Genomic DNA, 22,838 nt, shown 5'->3' with positions numbered 1-22,838 from the left:
GCGGCGCGCTCCCCTCCCCCCGCCGCCCGCCGTCTCCTCCCCACCCTCTTTTCTCTCCTCCCCTAGCTCCCTCCTCCTCCTCTTCCTCCTCCTCTTCACCTCCAGCGCCCAGCTGCTCGCAGAGCGCAGTTCCGACCCACAGCCTGGCACCCTTCGGCGAGCGCTGTTTGTTTAGGGCTCGGTGAGTCCAATCAGGAGCGCAGGCTGCAGTTTTCCGGCAGAGCAGTAAGAGGCGCCTCCTCTCTCCTTTTTATTCACCAGCAACACCGCGCAGACCCCGGACTCGCGCTCGCCTGCTGGCGCCCTCGGCCTCTCTCAGCGCTCTGGAGCCCCCTCCGCCACGGCTGTTCTCCATGCGCAGCGCCCACCCGAGGTTCGGCTGCTTCCTCTCTTGCTCGATCTCTCCTCTTTCCTCCTCTGCACCCCCCACCCGTCGCTGGCCCGTCGGCCTCGGCTCTCCGGCCCTCTGCGGGCCGCGATCGGCTCCGAGGGTTTCTACCTTCTCCACTCCCAGCAGGCACCCAGGTTCCCGGGACACCGCGGACCGACTTCTGGTGTCTTTTCCTCTCCCCGAAGCGCTTATCTGCGCGCAGCCTTATCTCCGAGTTATCTTGGCGCAAAGGGGCGGGAGCCGGCAGTCAGGCGGGCAGAGACTTCTTTCTTGCTATCTAGTCCCGGTCTGTGTGTGGGTATTAATTTTAGTATGGTTATCTGCGATGAGCCCAGGCGATTTGGAAAAGCAGCCCCGAGAAGGCCAGTCCGGCTGTATTTCGCCTCCCTCCTCCACCCCTTCCTTGTCTCCCTGTCATTCTTCCTGCTCTCCCCTTTGGGGTGGCCTCGGCTCCGGGGCGGTCTCGCGTCCCCCCTTACATTTCCCCCTCCTTTTCTCTGCGCTCCGCTCCACCCCGCTACGTCCGATTCCGGAACGGTCTGGCCTTTCCGCGGCTGGGGATGACCGCGGGGTGGGCCGGGGTGGTCTGGCCGGCGTGGCGCGGCCGGCGTGAGTGCACGCGCTGGCGGCTGCAGGGGCGAGCCGTGTCTAAGGTGTGCGGCGCCGCGGGGACGCGGGTTGGGCAGGAGACTCCGGCCCCGCGCGCACCCCGAACTGCCTATGTCCCGAATGTCCGAGACTGCGGTCTCCGCCCTGCGGCCCCACCTTCCAGGGCTGGGTTGCATTTCTCTCTGGGGCTCGCGTTCTGTCTCGTCAGCGCAGTCCGGGAAGCTCTGGGAAAGCCAGTATGGGAGAACGCGGCGGTTTCGTTTTCGGGAACAGGTTGCCTTCCCTGTGCTAATGATTTTCACGCGGGCAGCTCTCATATTGAGGCATTCCGGGCGAGCGACCCCCGTACAGAGGAATGATAAGGCAGCGCCGACACGCACGGCTACTTAAAAAGTTCCTTTGTGTGCCATCGGCCGGGAGGGAGCCACTTCGGGGCGGAAGGAAAACCTCGGCCAGCTTCGCAGTCACCCTTGGGGTCTGGCGCGCGCGCTCATGAAGGATGCTGCGGAGGGGGTGGGAGGGGAGGGCGAAGGGACCCGAGCCGTGCGGGTGAGGGAGAGCTGGTATCCGGGTCCTGGGAAGATCCTGTGGCGGCTGCGCAGGCCCCATGCCCCTCTCCTTACCCACCCTTTGAGCCCGGGGCAGAAACGGGATCTCTGAGGAATCTCATTAGCTAGAGAGGGGAGTGGAGGTGAGATGTTGTGCAGCCTGCGCTTTGGATAACTCCTTTTTTATTTCTCCTCCCGACCCTGTCTCCCTCCCCATCCGGTCTCAGGAGCTAGAAGTCAGCTAGGAGCGGCGCCGGACCGTGGATGGCCTTGACTGACGGCGGCTGGTGCCTGCCGAAGCGCTTCGGGGCCGCGCCTGCGGACGCCAGCGACTCCGGAGCCTTTCCAGCGAGGGAGCCCTCTACGCCGCCTTCCCCCATCTCCTCCTCTTCTTCCTCCTGCTGCTCTCGCGGTGGGGAGCGCGGCCCCGGCGGCGCCAGCAACTGCAGGACACCACAGCTCGACACGGAGGCGGCGGCGGGACCCACGGCCCGCTCGCTGCTGCTTAGTCCCTACGCCTCGCATCCCTTCGGGGCTCCCCACGGACCTTCGGCGCCGGGGATCTCTGGCCCCGGGGGCGCCCTGTCGAGCTGGGAGGACCTATTGCTCTTCACTGACCTCGACCAGGCCGCGACCGCCAGCAAGCTGCTGTGGTCCAGCCGCGGCGCCAAGCTGAGCCCTTTCGCCCCCGAGCAGCCCGAGGAGATGTACCAGACCCTCGCCGCCCTCTCCAGCCAGGGGCCCGCCGCTTACGACGGCGCGCCCGGCGGCTTCGTGCACTCGGCGGCCGCCGCGGCTGCGGCCGCGGCCGCGGCGAGCTCCCCAGTCTACGTTCCCACTACGCGCGTGGGCTCCATGCTGCCCGGCCTGCCGTACCTCCAGGGGGCGGGCGGCGGGCCAGCCAATCACGCGGGCGGCGCGGGCGCGCACCCCGGCTGGCCCCAGGCCTCCGCCGACAGCCCCCCGTACGGCAGCGCAGGCGGCGCGGCGGCCGGCGGGGCCGCGGGGCCCGGCAGCGCCAGCTCAGCCGCGGCGCACGTTTCGGCGCGCTTCCCCTACTCGCCCAGCCCGCCCATGGCCAACGGCGCGGCTCGGGACCCGGGGGGCTACGCGGCGGCCGGCGGCGGGGGCGCGGGCGGCGTGAGCGGTGGAGGCGGCAGTCTGGCGGCCATGGGCGGCCGCGAGCACCAGTATGGCTCGCTGTCGGCCGCGCGGCCTCTGAACGGGACGTACCACCACCATCACCACCACCACCCGAGCGCCTACTCGCCCTATGTGGGTGCACCGCTGACGCCCGCCTGGCCCGCTGGACCCTTCGAGACCCCGGTGCTGCACAGCCTGCAGAGCCGCGCCGGAGCCCCGCTCCCTGTGCCGCGGGGCCCCAGCGCAGGTAAGGGTCGCGCCGCGGCATGGGAGTCGGGGCATGAGGGGGTGTGGAGTAGCTACTTGACTTGCGCCCTGTTTCCAGGGCATTCCTGTCTGGGTGCCCGGAGTCTGGCCGCGTTGTTGTGGTGCTTCTGTTTTGAACGAGAGAGACTAGATGCGCAGATATGCCTCAGTGTCCGGGAGGAGGTCCAGGGACTTGATGGATAGTGGGCAGTTGGAAGAAATGAGCCCAGGATGGAACGGACAGGGCCTGAGCTTGGTCGCAGACTCCAGTTTGCGTGGGTGGAAGCGTGAGAGTCCATTTGGAGGGTAACTTCAGGAGCGTGTTGGGCATACGATTCACCCTCTCCTCCAATACACACAGTTTCACCCAATTCAACTCTCCCAAGGTCGGGAGTTGCGTGTGTTTTCCTCAAGGAGAGTGTTTAAAGAGGTCCATGGTGGAAAAGGACCTAGTTGGCATCTCCCTGACCCTCAGTGAGAGGGAAAGAAGAGAGGTCAGCCTTGTGACTGTCCCGAGGGAAAGCTGGTGCCGGGGCCCTTTTGCTTGGCATCCGCAGGCTGGCGGGGTGTCGGGCTGCTGCTCCCGCCTGCGCCCCCCAGGCTGGGACCAGGGGTCCAGGAGAACTCACACCTATTCTTCCTCCGGAGTTCAGGCCAACAATGTTTCAGTTTCCAATCCCACTCATGCTTTCCATTCCAGTGTCTGGGGGCAGTTTGGAGTGAACTGGGAAAACACAATTGTCAAAATTCCTGCAAATGCCCCATCTTGAAGAGTGTTTGTCCTGCTCTTCAAGGACAAGGGAGGGTGTGAACTGTTGTCTGGCCTGACAGACGCAAGTTGGCTTCTTTCCTCAGCTTCAGCGTTCTGGGTCCTTCTTCATGCTTTCAGAGGTCTCTCTTTGTATTTAACCTGTTTGATATAACCTGACAGTCTCCTAAGACAAAAAATGGGCTTTTTTGGCCGTTGTTTCTTTGAGGGGAGCTGTGGGAGTCAAGAAGTGGCAAAGATAAGGAGGCACATCAGCCTAAGGTACCCTACCTGGCGTTCTCACGCCCCAGGTCTGGGCTTTGCGGGAGAGCCCTTCACTTAGGGACAGCAAGTCTTTTAGAGACCCTAATTAGTGAGGGTCAAGTGAGGCTCTGCCAGCCTTTTGTTCAGAGACAGCCTGGGAATGCTAGTGGCCTGAAGGTGTGAGGGACCTTATTTGAATTGCCCTCTCTCAGTAACATTGGGCTGAAAATCCCCTCTCCTCTCCCTGCAAAGCTGGTCCTGGAGACCATCTTTATGGTCTGTGTTTAGAGTGGGGCGGTGGGGAGGGCTCTGTTTAAGTTTGGAGACTTGAGAGCACAGAGCCCTGTCACCCTTCCTGCTGCATAGGGACCCACATCTGGCTCCCGGGAGCAGAGAGACAGGGAGAAGGATCTTCAAAGGATGGAAGGGGGTGGTGTTTAGGCTGTGAGGTTTCTGTCAGTCAGGAATCCAGCAGGGAATCCGAAAGGTTGTGTGAGTTGGGTAGGGGGCAGCTCTGCCTGCTTGGCGACGCACCTTAGCGTGACCTCCGTTTCCCTTTGCCCTCTTCCAGCATTACACAGGACAGAGAAGCAGCCCAAAAGACATAATCGGAGTCTTTGGATGTTTAAAGTAATTGGTTTTGTGAGAAAAATCCTTTTAGAGGTGGTAGTGTGCAATTACAGACAGGTTGTAAGTTTTTCAATTTAAACTTAGCCTATCCTTTCACTAATTTTTTTCCTTTCTGGGTAGAACACTGCAAAGTTAGAAAAATCTTGTGTAGACTCAGAGCATGTTTCAAAAAAAAAAAAAAAAAGGAAAGGGGTTTGGGAACACCCAGCTTTTGCATAAAGAGTCTTTAAAGAAGGCAGGAAGCTGCTGAGAATAAGCCAGTCTGGGGGTGGGGGAGATGAATGACCCTAACTTTGCTTGTCCATTACAGGTGTTCCCATGCTAGAGAGACCTCGACCCCCAGCGCCTCTCCTCCCGGCTTCCTAACTGATTCTCTGCTTCTCCACTTTGATTTTTTTTTTTTTAAACAAACCATTTTTGGAGGCACTCTTTTTCGAGCAAATGGGCAGGGCTAAAACCTGAGCCCTGAGCTTTCTCAGCCTGCACAGTGCGGGGTGGAGTAGGGGGCTGTTCTCTGGGAACCTGCTCCATTCACCTCTCCCTGGTGCTGGTGATGGTGGGGAGTTTTGGGGTGAGTTCTGTCTCCAGAGGCCAGTGCCCTCCCAAGCTGCCGCTGAATTGGGTTCCATTCTCGGTCCTGGGATGACATTCGCTGGCTTTGCCCTTCTCCCCTGAGTCTGTCACTGCCCAGGGCCACCCAAAGCAGCCAGGTTAGGAGACACAGGATGAATTGGGGGGAAATGGTGAGAGAGCTTCCAGCACCATCAGATTTCGTGATTTATAAAAAGTAGCTTTTTCTTATTTTAGTTATAGGATTGCAGCTGCTGAATGAGGAGTGGGGAAAAGTGTGGAGGCAATGGGAGCTGTAGATTTTACTTTATTAAAAATAAGCAAACTTCCTAAATTTTATTTATCCAAAGTAGACTTGTAAGTTTTGTCTCTGGGTTTTCAGCTGACTAAAGAGATTTACCTGGGGCGTTCACACTGTCTTCTCCGGGACGTCTTTATTGTTCCCAGCCCGGGAGAAGGAGGCCAGGCGTAGGGCTGGGTTCTCCAGGGAATGCCCCAGTTCTCCATGGAGAGGGGCTCTGATAGGTAACATTTTAAAGTCAACAACAAAGACAAATACCTTGTTTAACTTCAGTGTCCTTGAAGTCCTGAGCATTTTACTGATTACCGTAGTCAATAGTGGCTTTTAGGGCGGAGAAGAATAAATCTTTGTGATGTGTTCTAAGTTGCAGTATCCCCATGACAACTTTGAACTCGAGTTATGTGGGAGGCTAGTTTCTTTTAAACTTATTTCTTGAGGAGGAAGGAGACTTGTTTTGCAGGGTAAATAATATTAATGGAATGAAAGATTTTTGTATGTCCAAATCCCGTTTAAAAGTTGATGGTAGACACAAGCTGTAAACTGCTCGTGAATAGAAAGAGAAAGAATAGAAAGGCTTGCTCCATACTCTTCAAATAAGCTTTAAAGTGTAATGTTTATTTACTTTAAAAATTGATTCAAAAATGCTCCTTAAAGAAAGCCAAATTGTAACATTTAAATTTTCTGTAATATAAATAACTCTAGACTGGAGATATTTTAAAGTCTATTTAAAAAGTGCTTGATAAGAACCTATCTCATTTTAGATAATTATTCATATTTAACTGATTCAAGGGGAAGTAATAAATGTTAAAACCATTTACTCTAAAGGCTTCTTTAGAGTAAATTAGCAGGTTTAGGTTAATTGTGAACTCCGGAAAACTAACCAAGTAGCCAAATGACAAATATAATTTAAATAGATGACATAAGTTCAAATTTTAGCGCAGGAAAATAGGAAAAAATTTATTTAGCATTGGGACAGTCCGAGTAATTTTCTGAATTGGTAAAGCATCAACCATTTGTAGACGTTTTGTAGATTGAAGCAGTAAGACCCACTTTGAAATCATAATATTTTAGTATTTGGTCCTTGTGGCATGAAAATCAAGCTTAACATTTATCTCTGTGTTTATTAATCTCTTAGTGATATCCCCACCCCCTGAGGAGACCTGAATCATTTCTAATTAATTGGCAAAAGTGCCCAAGAACAGTATTTCTAATTTCACTTGTCTATTTTTTTACTGAGGAAGAGGAAGAGTAGTAGATACAGCAAATACCTTCAAAAAGTTAACTTGAGATAGAAGTAAAGAAGACAGCCTCACTTTGTCCGGGTGTATTTGTGGGTTAGGGCAGGGGTCAGTGATCACTGTTAATATTGCAAGGCTTGCTGGGGTTTGGCAAGTGGTATATTGTAATTATGATGGATTTCAGTTTTGAAAAGCTTGGGAACAGCCGGAAAGAAGGGGTCAGAGGACCCAAACCGACCTCCCCACGGCTCAACTCTGAGGTCCTTGGAGACGGTAGGCAGATGATTCGGGCCGGGCTTCCAGCTCTGTCTCCGACTGCCCTGGGGTTTGCACTGGGCGCGCCCAGGGGTGCAGAAGTATTGGACAAAGTGTTGGTCAACAGGTCGATCGCGATGACATCAACAGCCGGCTCCCGGCCGGGCCGCCGAGCAGAAAGCACGGTGGGGAAGGCCGGCACTGGGGCTCGGGGTGCTGGGGTGTCGGGGAGGCCCGCGGAGACGGACGGACGGACGGACGGGCGGGCGGGACCTCACCGGCTTCTCGTCCCCGCAGACCTGCTGGAGGACCTGCCTGAGAGCCGCGAGTGCGTGAACTGCGGCTCCATCCAGACGCCACTGTGGCGGCGGGACGGCACCGGCCACTACTTGTGCAACGCCTGCGGCCTCTACAGCAAGATGAACGGCCTCAGCCGGCCCCTCATCAAGCCGCAGAAGCGCGTGGTGAGTGCGAGCGCCGCCCTCCCCTGCGGCCCGGCCCCAAGCGGCGCTTTTCCCCTGGGGCCGGGGTCTCCCCGCCCGGCCCCGCCCGGCCGCACCTGTCCCCGCGGGGGCACCCGGGGCGGGCCGAGCGCCGGCCCGAGCGGTACGCCCGGTTCTCCGGTCGTTTGAGCGTCCATGAGCGCAGGTCCCGAAACCTGAGACCGGGGAACGGAGGCAGCCCTCCCCCCAAATTTACACAAGGAGAGTGACGTCCTTAACTGAAAAAAAAAAAAAAAGGTGTAGTGTGCTACCATCTTTTAAAAGTACCAAAACTCCCTATATTTACAAATTTCTAGATGTACTTGTAAATGCACTGAAATAGTTTTGGAAGGAGATAACATGGAATGAGTAATGTTAGTAACCTCCAGGGAGAAAAACTGAGGCTACAGCCCCAGGTCAGGTGAAGGAAGGAGATTTTTTTTCACTGTGGACTCTTTGGTCTGGTTTGGAGTTTATTCTTGAAAAAAATCATGCTTCTTTGTAACATGCCCCCTCAAATGGATATGACAACAGCGAACCCACAGTCCCTTTCTCCCCACAGCCTCATCCTCTGGGACCCCTTTGACTCTGTCCCTTCTACCTCTGGGCCCCTTCCACCTCTTCTCGGAGCCAGACTAGTTTTAGCTCCAAATTCCATCTGTCTTTTGGACTGTCCTTGAGTCGGGTGAAAAATTTATTTACTCTAACCTTTGTTATTTTGAAATGTAGCTGTTCAGAGAACTACATAGAACTTGAGAAGAAAATGCAGTCTGCTTGTTTTTTGCAAGTAGAGGATTTTCACCATCCCGACACATTTCACTATGTTTTATTAAAGTGTGGGAATTCTGATTTTCTTCAGGGATTAATCTCTTATTGTCTTGTGTGTTGTTAAGAGGGAAAGGGTATTTACTGCTGTAGTGATTGGAGAAAATACATGAAAGCTTTCACAAGCCCCACCGTAAGGCTAACATTTGTTTAGCCAAGCACTCATACTCTAATACCTTTTAAAGTAAAATATTTTACAGTTAGATGCCAGACATCTTAAGTATCCAAGTAATTTATTTAATTGTTATACTCTAATTAGCAGGAACAAATGCTACACATGTTGTTTGTGTTAAATAGATTAGAGTGAAATTGCATCACAATGTAAGTCTGACACCTTAAAGAGAAGCAATTAGTTTTATGGTTGTTTTGTTTTTAATGCATTTAAAATAAAGTGGCCTAGGTTAATTTAATGAGTGTATGTGTCTTAAACTTGTTACAGTCTCCCACAGCTTAAACTTTTCTTCAAAGGGCATCCTTAACTTCAGTGCCTGACTCCCTGTGGTTTTCATTTTTCTTACTTGCATCATATTTAAAAAGAAAAAGTACTGCCGGAAAATATTCCAAGGAAGTTCCTTGTTTTCATGTATTAGCCAATGTATGAACAATGAAACTGATTATTATTTTTTTGGAAAGGCGCATTGAGCTGAGTCCAGAAGGTAACATTTTCTCAAGATTGAGCAAAAAAACTGGCAGAATTTAGGTTCTAGTGGCATTTTAAATTTGATCTAGTAACATCCATATTTAGATGGCGGCATTAGTTTTGTGCACTTACCAGTAAAAATAACTGTTAACAGGAAAAAAAAACCCAGTTTTTAACATCTCTGAATCTATTAGTTTTCCTTCTGTGTAGCAGGTGTCTTGGCAGTGACCAAGGTCAGCCAATGTGCTTTGTAAATGTGTTATAAATGATACCAATTGAAGGGTGTGTCTATCAATTAGTTCTCCTTGTGGGCTTCTTATTTATTGTTTTGCTGGATCTAGTTAGTTCTCAGAATGTTGAACCCAAGTTTGTTTAGCTAGCAGTACAGAACCAATCACTGAATTTGAACTTGTAATACATTGCAAAATAAGAGATTTATGGTGTAACTTGAATTCCTTGTCAGTGATGAATATAGCTGAGATCACTTGTTACAGGAACTTTTATAACCCACTCACCTTCATTTCACATGTTTATGGGGACTGGCTTCACTTATGATCTGCAGTTGACAGTCATAAAGTTCTTTGTTATAATGGCAAATTCTGATAACAAGTTTGCCTCACATTGGCTCCAAATTCCACTGGAAACTGTCATAAATGACCTGTTTATAAAATGAAACTTCCTGTCCCTAGTTTACTGATTTCACATTTATGAAGAGAAAGGAGTGCTCTTCTGGGAAATTATTTTCTTTTAACCATAAAGAAAAAAAAAAGCCCTGATGTGTAAGATTTTATGTTTTCATCATTTTAACAAGCAATTTCCCAAACAGTTCTGTCAGCCAAACATATTCATTTCAACCAAAAGTCAAATTGATTCTTTCTTAGCACCGATTTCTTAAAAAGGTGGCAGTACTAAAAGGCTTCCCAGTGTCTCTTTGGTTTTACAACTTGTCTGTAAAGAGTATGCTACAGCAATACAACAGGATGTGAGTTATAAAAGCAAAATTCAGTTTTAGCTTTTAGATTTGCCAATGAAGATTTTGGAACTCTCTGTCTTTTAATCTGAATATTCAGTGCATGCTCAGTCTGTGTTTTTGTTGTCCATTCTTTATAACTTCTTTTCTTAAATTAATCATCATGGCCAACTTCCCTAATTCTGTATCTTTCAACTTGCTTTGGTCCCTGGATTTTCCCCATAGCTTTTTTTTTTTTTTTTTTTTTAACTGAAATCACAGCAGGTTTTTAGTTGCCAATCTAGGTAATTTAAAAGCAAACTTAGATTTTTGTCATTCTAGGCAGGAACTTATACTAGCTTAAATAGCCCCTCTTTATAATTCACACATAATAATTTAGAGGAAATAAATTCCTTATAAGGATGTTATGGGTATAAAGGGAACATAGAAATCAGGGTGACAGACTGTTGGCCTTTTCTGATAAATTTAACCCTTTGTATGAACAAAAGTTGAGTACTATATTGACAGGCTAAATAAAATATAGCAGCATCACCATATATAAGACAATGCCAGCACTAACACAATGTTGTAAAATTTGCTAATCCTTTGTAAAACGGATAATACAAAAATTCACGCAATAGGCAGTCATGATGATAATTAATGAGATGTATTAAAATATATTTCTTGCCAAAATTTTTGTACATTTTCCAAAATCCATTTCTGTGACTATATATAGACCCTTCTGCAGTTTCTGGTTTATTCCTCTGCATAGATCTGAGAAATAGATTGATATCTCAGTTTTCAGGTGAAGCAGAGACTCCCCAAAGCCACTTAACATGTTGGCAGGCGGTTTGTGACTGCATTTCTTTCTTTTTTTTAAAAAATAAATTTATTTATTTTATTTATTTATTTTTGGCTGCATTGGGTCTTTGTTGCTGCAGGCGGGCTTTCTCTAGTTTTTGTGAGCGGGGGCTACTCTTCGTTGCGCGGCGCGGGCTTCTCATTGCGGCGGCTTCTCTTGTTGCAGAGCACGTTCTCTAGGCACGCGGGCTTCAGTAGCTGTGGCACGCGGGCTCAGTAGCTGTGGTTCACGGGCTCTAGAGCGCAGGCTTAGTAGTTGTGGAGCACGGGCTTAGTTGCTCCACGGCATGTGAGATCTTCCCGGACCAGGGATTGAACCCGTGTCCCCTTCGCTGGCGGGCGGATTCTTAACCACCGTGCCACCAGGGAAGTCCCCTAGAACATCTTTTAAAAACAGAAAAAATCTAGACGTTTCTCCTCAATGAACAATTTCCTCATTTGGGACCAGGTCTGCCAGAGCCTCTGACAAGACACACAGATAGAAAACATTTCTTGTCCAGGAAGCTTGGTTTCCCTTGTGCGAGCAGAATTCCAGAGGAGGGGGCACAGAGAAACTCATTTCTTTACTCTTGTGTCTCAGCCCTCTGACAACAGTGAGTGCAGGCATTGGCCAGCATTGTGACTGCTTTAATCTATGCTAATGGGCTGGAGCAAATCAATCTTATGTATTGGATGGAGCACACTTTGGTCCAGGAAGGTCAACCTAATTACACGTCAAGGTTTTTTTCTCAAGGGACCTCTTATTTGTAATAACCAGGTACATGCTTGTTGATGGCAGGGACGTGATACATTGATGTATGTAGCATATGCATAAAAATCACTTATATGTGTACACTTACTTTCTTGTGCTGCTTTCTAGCCTTCCTCCCGCCGGCTTGGATTGTCCTGTGCCAACTGTCACACCACAACCACCACTTTGTGGCGCAGAAACGCCGAGGGTGAACCTGTGTGCAATGCTTGTGGACTCTACATGAAACTCCATGGGGTGAGCCACCTACTCTGCTCATGTGTATACACGTTCAGTGTCTTGTTTGTACATAGTTTCAGTTAAAAAAATCAGCAAAGGAGAGGGCATAAAAGTGAAAAATCTGATTTTCTATATGTACCTCTGTGACTCGAGGGTCCTGTTAATTATAATAGAAACTTTTATCTTACTAGTAAGAAACAAAAAATACTGCCAATTAAACTGTCACACAAATCCATAGTAAGACATCCCAATTTTAGAAATACTAAAATTTGGGAAAGTGCATTTTAGAATTGATAAGATGGTAGTAAGCTTTAAAAAAAAAGCTGTAAAGTCGAAGTATAGTTGATTTATAATGTTCTTGTTAGTTTCAGGTGTACAGCACAGTGATTCAGTGATACATATGTGTGTGTATAATATATATATTATATACATATAATATATATGTATTCTTTTTCAGATTCTTTTCCTTCATAGTTTATTACAAAATATTGAGTATAGTTCCCTGTGCTATACAGTAGGTCCTTGTTGGTTATCTATTTTGTATATAGTAGTGTGTATATGTTAAAAAACTGTACACTTAAAGAGAAAAAAAAGCATGGAACCAACTAGAAATTCACACTAACTAGTTTATACCTTAAAAAATGCGAATGCAATCAAATACATTTATACTATACAAAAGAGGAATAGCTATATTTGATAGCTATAGTTAGATTCTACATTTTAAGGGTAGCACAAGATATATATGTCAATTTTAAAAAGAAAATTATCCTTGGTGCATGTAAGGAGAAGAATACATGATCTCTTTGAAATAAAAATATTTATTTTTATTGTACGTATTCAGTGTTTTTACACTGAATGTATTCAGTGTTTTTACTCTGTAATTGAAGTTGTTTAAAACAATAACCATTAAGTTGAAGGAGTAAGTTCTCCCTGGCAAATCACCCTCCCTGTTTTTTTTTCTGGAGGAGTCTCTGCATTTGATGGGGAAAGTGTAGTCTTTGTGCAGTTCGAATCTACGAAGTGTGTGCAAAAATTGGATTGACATTTATGCCAAGTTCTTTTAAATGAGGGCTTTCAGTACTGAGGTTGTGTCTAGTTAGTTTGGTTTTTCTTCAATATAATATTTATTAAACTCATGGCCTATGTGAACAATTTTTTAGGTGCCTCGACCGCTTGCTATGAAAAAAGAGGGAATTCAAACGAGGAAACGAAAACCTAAGAACATAAATAAGTCAAAAGCTTGCTCTGGTAAATATAACAAAATACTATTTGACTGTCAAGTATTTGCCAAACTTAGCAGAGTATATGTATATTTATGACGTTAATTTTGACTGTTGCAGGTAATAGCAATAATTCTGTTCCCATGACTCCAACTTCCACCTCTTCTAACTCAGATGACTGCAGCAAAAATACTTCCCCTACGACACAACCGACAGCCTCAGGGGTAAGTGTTAAAACAGTATAGACTCCTTCTAGGCTAGTGGGTTGCTGTCCCGGTATATTATCTCAAATTTTATCTTATCTGGTAGTACAATAATCTAAACCAACAGTTCAGTTTTGTTAGCTGATACCTAAGAATAGTTTTTAGAGGAAATTACATTTAAATGTCAACAAAATGACAAACTTAAGTACTTTACAAACCTCTTAATTAAGATCTACATCATTTTTTTATGGTTAAATTAACCCAAGTAAAGGCAAGAAGTTTTGGTTTGAAGTGCTTTAAATTGTTTTATTTCCAGGTTTTTATCTGAGTTTATATATGTATGTATATGTATATACATTTCTAATGTATATACGTGTATTATGTATTTCTAATGTAGATCAGGAAAAGTACCAGCTCAGTGGTTTTATATATCCCAGTGCCCATGGCATTTAAATTGCTTTTGCTTATCTTATCAACTCCAGCCTTCTTTCTTCTCTTCCTTCTTTACATTAAAAAAAAAAAAATCATCCACCCAAAGCAAAGCTCATCACAATTAGTCATGTGATGTGCTGCTGTATTCACTGATGTTCACCTAACAGTCCTCTGCTGGGCTGGGCAGCCTTGCCATCTTCTAATGCACCTTGATTGTACCCAGGCTTATTTCAGCCTGGTGATCAGCCTGTGAGCAGTTCGGTTTGTGCGTGATTCGCGCCTCTGAGGACAAGGGTGCCTGGGTCTTTGTGAAGAGCACAGACTTCGTTTCAGTAAAGCTGTAATTGAAACTCAGTTTTTCTCAAATGAAGAGCACTTTCCCACCCTAGCGTTTCCCAAATTTACCTGGAATGCCCTTTTAAAATGACCGGGCCGCACCCTGGTCCTCAGCGATCCAGGGCCCGACCTGTGCGGCAGCATTTCACAGCCCCGGGTGAGGATTACACTGAGACTGGTTTAGGACGAAACATTAGCATTAAAATTCCTACTTAGTAATTCTTTTCTACATTTAATTTTGCTTTATTTGGGGTACTTTGAAATACTACAGATTCCTGGGCTCCACCCTGGATTTTCTGAGTCAGCGTCTCTGGGGGTGGGGCTTGGAAATTTGTGTTTTTGAACAATCGCCACAGGTGAAATTGAAACTACTGCCCTCGAGGTGTCTTTGAACCAGGAACCACGGAGCTGGTATTTTTACTGGCTTAAACAAACAAAAATTAAACATTAAAAAAAAGTTGTTAACTGCTTAAAAGTATATTTGATATTTTTCTTTGACTCCTCCAATTCAAACTCTTTTGGACTCTTTTTCTTTAATGAACAAGAAGTTTGTTCAGAGTTTCCAAAGGGAAAAAGCCTTTTTGCTGTTTTTGTTTGTTGCAGACACATGTTCTTAAAGAACGTTTCTAGCCTTTATAAAGGTGAACTCTGGTGAATGACTTTTTTTACAGGAGGGTAAGATGTAACTTCAAGGGTCTAAAGTGGTAAATAGAAGTTGTGAGGAAATGAAAAGGTCAATATTATTTTAAAATATCCTTTATTGTACCCTAAGTCCTCAGAAGCAATTACGCAGCTTAAATCAGGCGAAAGGATGTTCTGGTTTTCTGAAGCGTTGAGGGATCAGCTAGGGTTTCAGCCTCAGTATCTGTCTCCTGGCTAAAAAGTGGATTGCTGCCAGCTCCAACTCACTTTTGTTGGCGCTACTGTCCAAGCTTAGTGTGGCAAAAGCTAAATTTGAATGATAAATGGCACAGAAATAGAGATATTTGCCCAACAATGGGCTTTGGAACCTTAGTGGGCGGAGTCTGTTTTGCCCTTGTGGTTTTGTGATGTAAAATTTCAAAATTGGCTATTTGCAAGTCCAATCAATTTTGCCCTCCAGGGGAGGAACAGTGCAAAGGCAGTGACAGAGTCAGGCCCAGGCTTGTCTGGAAGAAGGACCTTGGGAGTCCAGCAGCTTGTCCCACGGCAGCTTTGGTGTCCCTGCATCTGTCTCTCACTTGGGACCCAGCATGCCAGGGGCGGCTCGTCGGCCAGTGCCTTTGGATGAAAGGCTCCGTTTTCTACCGGAGACCAGGAGGCAAAGCAATTTTAGTATTAAAAATATATATTTTAAAAAGTACTTTAGAGATTGGGGGAGTTGGAGAGCACAGTTCCTTACAAGGTCTTTGGCTGCACGCTCCCCATCATTCCCGGAGCCCGGGCAGCCTCTGTGGGAACCAGCGGTGTGAGCTGCAGACCGGGGGGTGGGCAGTTCTCCGAGCCCAGGTGGCCTCAGAAATGCTTCCTGACAGCTTTTCCCGAAGCTGGTGGGGTGAGGTCAGGGCTTGGCGGGGGAGGGGAGGGTGGGGGGGAAGGATTGCCCATCATCCCCTCCTCCCTCCAGGGACCCGCCCTTCCTGGCCTGGGCTGGCACTGGGCTCGTGGGTTTTCTCCGGATGGCCAGCCCATCATGGAGTCTCCCAGCATCGGTGCCTTCCTGATGTGGGTGTTGACTGCCTGGCAAAAGCCAGTAGACTGGCTGCCTTGGGAAACTGTCCCCTCCAAGGATAATTGTAGCAGACTCAGTGGTTTCCCCAGGAGTGCCAGTGTGTGTCCGTTGATCCCTGGACACTTTTCAGACCCTCCTGGGCCGGCTGGTTCTTCGTGCACGTGGCTAGCGTGGCAGTGGCGGTGCCGTGAAGAGCCTGCTGGAGCCGTTATCTGTGAGCAACTGGCAGAAGCATTTGTGAAAGGTGTCTGTGTTGACAAAGACGTGACATTTTCCCATTTTGGTCCCAGTTTATCACGTTGGAGGGCAGCTGGCGTTGTGAATGACTGCTTTATAGGATTTTGTGAGCGCTGTAGGTGAGGGGGATGTTATTATATCCACACAGCAAGGTTGGGTCCTTCTTTGGCTTGGCGTTTAAAACCTCCAATGATGATGGGTCTGCCCCGTGGATCTCCAGCGGCCCCTGTGACTGACGGGGTGGAAATTAGTCATGCAGGGTTGTCCTCGTTTAATAGGGACAGCCAAGCTACAAAACAAAGGACAATCGTAGGCATACTCCCAGTGGAACAAGGAAACGGGCCACAAGCTCTACTTAGAGACGTAAATGGCAACACACCTGCTCCTCCACCTTTCCTTAATGACTGTGATTTAAAGCACGGAGACCGTTGCAGAGACCGTATGAGACTTGCTGTTTTAATTCCCCTCTGAGAAGTCAGCTGTAGGAGATCACCAGTAGGCATTCCTAGAGGACTTCTTTTAAGTTCTGACGGTCCTGCATGTGGGCATATTCAGTGGTGGTACTATCGTGACCTGGCACCTGAGCAAGCCTGGCTGGAGCTGAGTATTCTGGAGCACACGAAAATCATTTTTGCACTGCTCTGAAGTCTCATTTTGTTGACTTTGTGGCATGTCTTAGCTTTCTGTACGTGTTGCTCCTTCGTGTTTTAACTAGACCTCTGTCTCATTTCTTCTGATGGTCATCAGGTTGCTGACCCTGCTCCCTTATGGCTCAGTTTCTCTGTTGCAGGCTGTGCAGGTGTGGTGTGTAACTTTTGGAGGTGGAGGGAGGGCAGTTTGTCTCCTGTATGAGAACAGGAAGACCCGTTGCTGCTGCCGGGCAGCCTGGTATTAAAATAGCCCCTGTCTTGTTCCTTTGGAATTCTTTTTTTAAATTATTGCAATAAATGATTTATTTGCTTGCATTTATATAATATTTACTATTCATTAGACCTTATTATTTTTCATTTTTCTTTTCCTTATTTTCTCTGTATTTAAAAATTTTTTTTAATTATTTATTTTTGGGGGCCTTGCCATGTGGCATGTGGGATCTTCCCCGACCAGGGGTCGAACCCGTGACCCCCTGCGTTCGGAGCGAGGAGTCCTAACCACTCGACCACCAGGGAAGTCCTATCAGAATTTTATAATCAGTTTCTTGTATGGAATTCTTTGTGTTTGTTAAGAAATGTGTTGAACTTAATTTTTGATACAGTTGATTAATTTTGTGACTTTTGAACTTAAAGATAAATTTCCTCCAAATGTTTTTTTTTTTTCATTCAGTCTGAAGTCTTCTTTATCTGTAGATTTACTGAAAAATGTTTATTTAGTTGACCTAAACAGACATCAGATTTTCTTTGGCATTTATAGGCTCTGTGGATTGTAAGAATATTTAAATTTTTCATTGAATTCCATTTATTGACTGATGTTTTATGTTTGTTGTTATTAGGAGGCAAATATGGTAACATTCTATTTCAGCAGTTCCCAAATAAGATTTAATAAGTAGTCTCTATATATTCTATCCCTCTTAGGACTTGTAACTAAAAATTTGTAAAACTGGGGAGGATACTTCACATATATACACACATATATAAAATGCGTATGTATATTGTATATATGTATGTAACATATAATATACAAAAACTTTATAATTCATCCCCCAACTTATAAAGTTATCTCTTAATTTTCTTTGGGACAGGAAGGATTAATTTGATAAAGTGAGCAATAAGACAATGGCTGAGGATAAAAAAATCACTGAACATATTTTGCCTGCCTAAAAGTAGTTCTGTAGATAGTTATTTAACAAAAATTAAAGCCTACTTAAGTTTATATTAAAACTGCAAATATAATGTTGACATCATCATTAAACATATAATGTTGAAATAAATGGAGATGAACTCCATCTGACTAGCCCTTGCTTTATGGTCATTGTTCCATTTAAGAAGCATTGTGCTACGGGATGCCCTGTTTTCAGTGTAGTAAAACAAGGTCCTGGACATCAGATTGTTGGTAACGTGGTGGTCGTGGTGGGGACACGTGTGTGTAGACAAATCTTCCTGCTGGTCAGATTTGAAAGTGTTTTAAATGAGCAACAAAGTTGGGAGTCGAAAGTAGGGAGCCGTGAATTTTGACCGCAGGGTTGGAAATGGCTTCTCAGAGGAGAGGAAGTTAGAATTAGTTGCGTTGGATTTTTTGCGGGGGAAAAATCGGGATAGTGGTTTCCAGGAAGAAGAAGAGCATGGTAACTATGATGCTTCAGGGACATAGTTTTAGGAATTCAGTGTGGCTGGAGTGTAGGGTATAAAAAGCCAAAGGCAGGAGCTGAGATGGATAAATTAGGTGGGAGGCAGATATTTAAAACTGTTTCAAGTCAATTTTAAGTCAGCCTTAAGTAGGGTCCACACTATGTTCATTTCTAAACGATGGACTTTCTCTACCACCCACTGTGGTGTTTCTGTCCAAAAATGTGTTGTTATACTCCAACAATTAAAACATCCTTAACTGGGCACATTTTGATAATTGATGTAAACAAATGCTAGCATGCCTGTTTGTACATTTTACAAGCAGGGTTTCCTTTCACAATTAATAAGGAAAACTACCTCCTTGGAGCTGGTGATGTGTCCTGACCTGAGGGGCTCCTTGGGGCAAGATGGTTTCAGGGTGGCTGCCAGGTGACCCTTCCAAATGGAGATGTGTTAAGGATGGTGTGTCTAAGTGTAATTCGTTTCCTCACTTTGTGGTTTGTTGTTGGTGACAGACAGCTTCCACAGAGAGAGGGGCAGGCATCCTTAGACTGAGACAAGGACCACATCTCAGATTCCTCTGCTGGCTGGTTCTCTGCCTTTGGGTGGGCCTTGCCCATGTTTGGTCAGTTTCTCAGTGTTGAATAGGTGTCTTCATTCCTGCCTCATTTATCCTTCTGGGACGCTCTATGCCTAGCGGGACCCATTTCCCTACTGCAGTCAGTCCTAGGTAATAGCTTTATTCAATGACCTTGTCAGAAGTAATACCTCTGAGCTGCATGGTGCTAAATCTCATGCTAGAAGTGGTTTGAAAGAGTTAAGTGCTTAAGTGCTCCCGAAGCTGAGGGGCAGTGATTTAGGGACTGACATTTGTTGGGATATCTGGATGTCTTTATAAGGCCTTCTGAAGAAAGGTTAGGTACTTGGCAGGTTAATATTTTATATTCTTTGTATAGATTTTATTTTATATGTTAATATTTGCATCCTGTGATGAAAATTGTAAAACACTGCTTGAGTCACGTAGCTTATTTCTTTATTAGCAAGTTTATATTGCACTGTCTTTTTCTTTGAGTAGCTGAATCACTTTGGATTTACTTGACACTATGATTGGTCACAAAATAATAACTTCTATTATTATTAACTATTTCTGTAGTAGTTAAATACTTGAAAGGAACATTCATGAAGGACCTACATACAGTATGAGTTGCTTTCACGCAGGGGAACTTGAGTGTGAAGAAGAGAAGATTCAAGAGACTGCTGGAGTGGGGACCAAAGTTCCTGCTTAACTCTTCTCTTTTTTTTTTTTTAAATACATTTATTTCTTTACTTATTTATTTATTTTTGGCTGTATTGGGTCTTCGTTGCTGAATGCGGGTTTTCTCTAGTTGCGGCGAGCGGGGGCTACTCTTCGTTGCGGTGTGCGGGCTTATCTTGTTGTGGAGCACGGGCTCTAGGTGCACGGGCTTCAGTAGTTGGGGCACGCGGGCTCAGTAGTTGTGCCTCACGGGCTCTAGAGCGCAGGCTCAGTAGTTGTGGCGCACGGGCCCAGTTGCTCCGCGGCATGTGGGATCTTCCCAGACCAGGGCTCGAACCTGTGTCCCCTGCATTGGAAGGTGGATTCCTAACCACTGCGCCACCAGGGAAGTCCCCCTGCTTAACTCTTACCTTGAATGTTCCATGCTCGCCTTTAGGGTACTTGAGAGCCAGGCCTTAGTGGATTAATTACCGTATGGTTGCTTTGGGGGAGTTTCCTCTCTTTCTCGTATTTTCTCATAAGATTGTGGATGTAGGAAGGCAGGAAACTAGCTTCTGTCAAGTACCTTTTAAGTGCCAGATGTTTTATGTACCCTTTCTCTTTTATTCCCAATTATCACTGTACAAATGAAGTGTTTTTATTTACATTTTCCATTTGGGGGAGTGAGACCCAGTAATAGGCCCAAGGTTATCAGATTAAGAGGCAGGGCTTGGGTTTGGACGCAGGTCTGGCAGAGGCAGAGTCAGTGTTTTTACTCCTATGGCATACTGGATTAATATGCGATAGTATATGTGCTGCTGAAGCTTTTAGAGAGAAGAAATAACATGTTCTTAAAGAAATCTGACTAATTTTGGTTAGTAACTTCAGCATCAAGTACAGCTAGGAACATAGCACTAGGGAAGTGATTTTTCTCATGACCAAATACACAAGGCACATTGTATAAATTTTCTTGTTAAACATTATACTTATCAATAAAATGTATTATAATTCTAAGGCTTTGTTAGTTGGGTGACAGAAAAAATATAATAAGTAGTAAAATTTACTGTTGTTGATGTGCATGTGATGGTAAAAAGTCTCCCTTAAATTATGAAATACTTTAAGATCGTGGTATTAAAATCCTTCTGATGGTGTGATTTAAACCCATACACAGTGAGTGCCAAGTTAGTTGGAACTTTTAGAATGTCCAAATTGCCTTCAATTTAATTTTTACAAAATCATTAAAAAAGCATTTCTTAAGAGGCAAGTGTCCATTTTCCCCCCAGAGTTTATAGTCCAAGATACTTTTTTCTAAATGAATAAAAAGAGTTAAAAAGGCATTAATCTCCCACGAGGGTCGGCGAGAGAGTTGCACTTAGGTATTATTATTGCCTCATTTATAAACCAGGATCCGGAGTGACTCCGTAAGGTCATAAGACAAGCCCGCGTTGCAGCCGGGGCTGGAGCCGATGTCTCCCACCTCTCCCAGGGAGTTGGCAGTCATCACAGTTATTAATATCCCACTCGCCACTTGCTGCTAGCCATGAACATAAATATTTTGTTGGCATTTTATCTTCACTCTCCTTACGTGCCAGGCTCCCTTTCTTTTCTTCTTTCACAGACCCTTCTAATAACTCACTCACGTTCCTGTCTGACCACATTGGCCTTCGCCGTGAAAGTCACACGTCACCCTGGCAGGGAATGTGAAAGCATGTGGAGTTTGCATACTTTCACTTTGATCTGAAGGCCTTTTCTAGACTTCCCTCTTTTTTTTTTTTTTTTTTCTTGTGTGCGTGTGCGCGTGCGTGTGTCATGGGGAGGATGGTGATTAGAAATACATTTACTACATTAATATGACAATGTCCCTGTATGTATATTAGGAAACAGTAAAACTGTATTGCTCTTTAAATAGTTTATAACATATATGTCCACCCAGTTTATCACAGGACTGTGGTTTGTTTAATAACTGACTCATTATCACAATCTGAAAGGCAGAATACTAGGTAAAGAATAAGTGTGGGCTGCCTTTTCATATGGCCTCAAGTGAGAAGACTTCATCTCAGAACACAACTTTTCTTTGCGGATTACAGATGCTTTGCAGTTTTTTTTTTCCCCCTGCCTCTATAAGAATATACAAAAATTGTCACAAAACATGAAATAATGTTACGGAAAACACAGCCAAATTTAAGAAATCTGGCTTAGGATACTCTGAAATGTTATTGTTAAATGAATCTTCGAAGAAAATGAATTCCTTTACTGGAACAAAAAGTAATTTATTATGCGTTTCGTGGGTGTCTGCCAAAAGAGTTACTAGCAATATGAAGATCTAATGGATATGAATTAAATACAATCTGTTAACTCTGTTTAGACCTATTTGTTAATTTTCTCTGAAACTTTAATAATTAAAAAAAGCATCTCCAAAGATAGGTGTTGACATATGTGATCATTCGTGATTCAGCTACCTATCATATCAGGGCCAGTACTCAAAAGAGTTTGTGAGCCTGAGCAAAAAAATTATTTTATTGACCTCAGATTTTAAGAAAGCTTTGAACAAATAACAGGTATTGATTTCAATGTCATGTTGGAGTCTTCTGAGTGAACAATTCCAAGTCATTATCTGATGATATTTAAATGATAATTTACTTGGTGTACTGCCCCTTTTGGTAGTTGTTAGCGTGGCATGGTTTCACCAGAGCTGGTGCACACGCTCCAGAATCATATTTTTATCCTATTAAACACAAAGTACTTTTAATTTAAAGCTCTCATTATGTTTAGTCCCTTGATTCATGGTGAAGCCTGAATACGGTCTGAAGTTTATCCTGGGGGTTCACGGATTAGCAGCTGGAAGGAAGCAGTCAGGCAACCAAGCGCTAGCTCCAGCTCTGTGTGTGACTATAGCAAACTGCCAAGGTTTTCCTCCTTCTACTAAAGGGGAAGAGTAATTCCTACCATCTGGTCCTTAGGAGTGTAGTGTAGCATAAGTGGGAGATGCCTGCAGACCACTTTGAAGCTCAAGAAGAATAGCACTATTTAAATATGACCTTGGAAGTTAATAGCGATGTGCTTTATTTGCATGGCATTTTTTTCATCCCAAGACATTAGACATAAATGTCATTCCCTTTCTTAATGGGGGGAATTTAGAGATGTAAAGCTATTGTGTTAACAAAGTAACCATGTTTAGATACTTGTATTTCCCTGATAGCAACAATTTTTCATTCGTTATGATTCCTAGCACTTTCATAATGCCTTCTTGTAAATGCTGCTTGGTTCTTGGACCGTGGTCTGCTTTGTCTAGTAGATATGGCCAGAGGAAGATGCTCATCTAAGCTCCTAAAAAGCCAGTCTTTAATAAGATCATAATCCACCAGGTTTTAAATCTTACCTCTGGATCTTTTACCACTGAATTTGACTAGAATAAAGCCATCCATTTTGATTCATTTCCAAAGATAAACTTTTTCTTTAGTAGGCCAATGACTTCAAGTTGTGGGACAAACCCTTCTTCTTGCAATTTATATTTGTACG

The 22,838-nt window shown here is 45.4% G+C and overlaps 1 protein-coding gene across 3 annotated transcripts in view; it reads left to right on the top strand.

Moving 5' to 3' along the window:
- Positions 1-116: 116 nt before the first annotated feature.
- GATA6 (GATA binding protein 6) overlaps positions 117-22,838 on the top strand; it is a 30,585-nt gene continuing 7,863 nt past the window's right edge. Inside the window, exons 1-6 of one of the 3 annotated variants that reach the window (XM_082418700.1) lie at positions 117-373; positions 1,776-2,938; positions 7,241-7,407; positions 11,560-11,685; positions 12,828-12,915; positions 13,008-13,111. In XM_082418700.1, the coding sequence (XP_082274826.1) occupies positions 1,813-2,938; positions 7,241-7,407; positions 11,560-11,685; positions 12,828-12,915; positions 13,008-13,111 (1,611 nt within the window). In that variant the 5' untranslated portion in view covers positions 117-373; positions 1,776-1,812. Of the gene's footprint in view, positions 374-398; positions 1,045-1,101; positions 1,274-1,775; positions 2,939-7,240; positions 7,408-11,559; positions 11,686-12,827; positions 12,916-13,007; positions 13,112-22,838 lie in introns of those variants that run through there. The other 2 variants (XM_082418702.1, XM_082418701.1) reach the window with 2 other exon arrangements.

This window comes from Balaenoptera physalus (genome assembly GCF_965194825.1).
Source record: "Balaenoptera physalus genome assembly, chromosome: 12".
Classification (NCBI taxonomy): Eukaryota; Metazoa; Chordata; class Mammalia; order Artiodactyla; family Balaenopteridae; genus Balaenoptera; species Balaenoptera physalus.
Note: the sequence above shows the minus strand (reverse complement) of the source record. Positions and strands in the feature narration are given on the sequence as shown.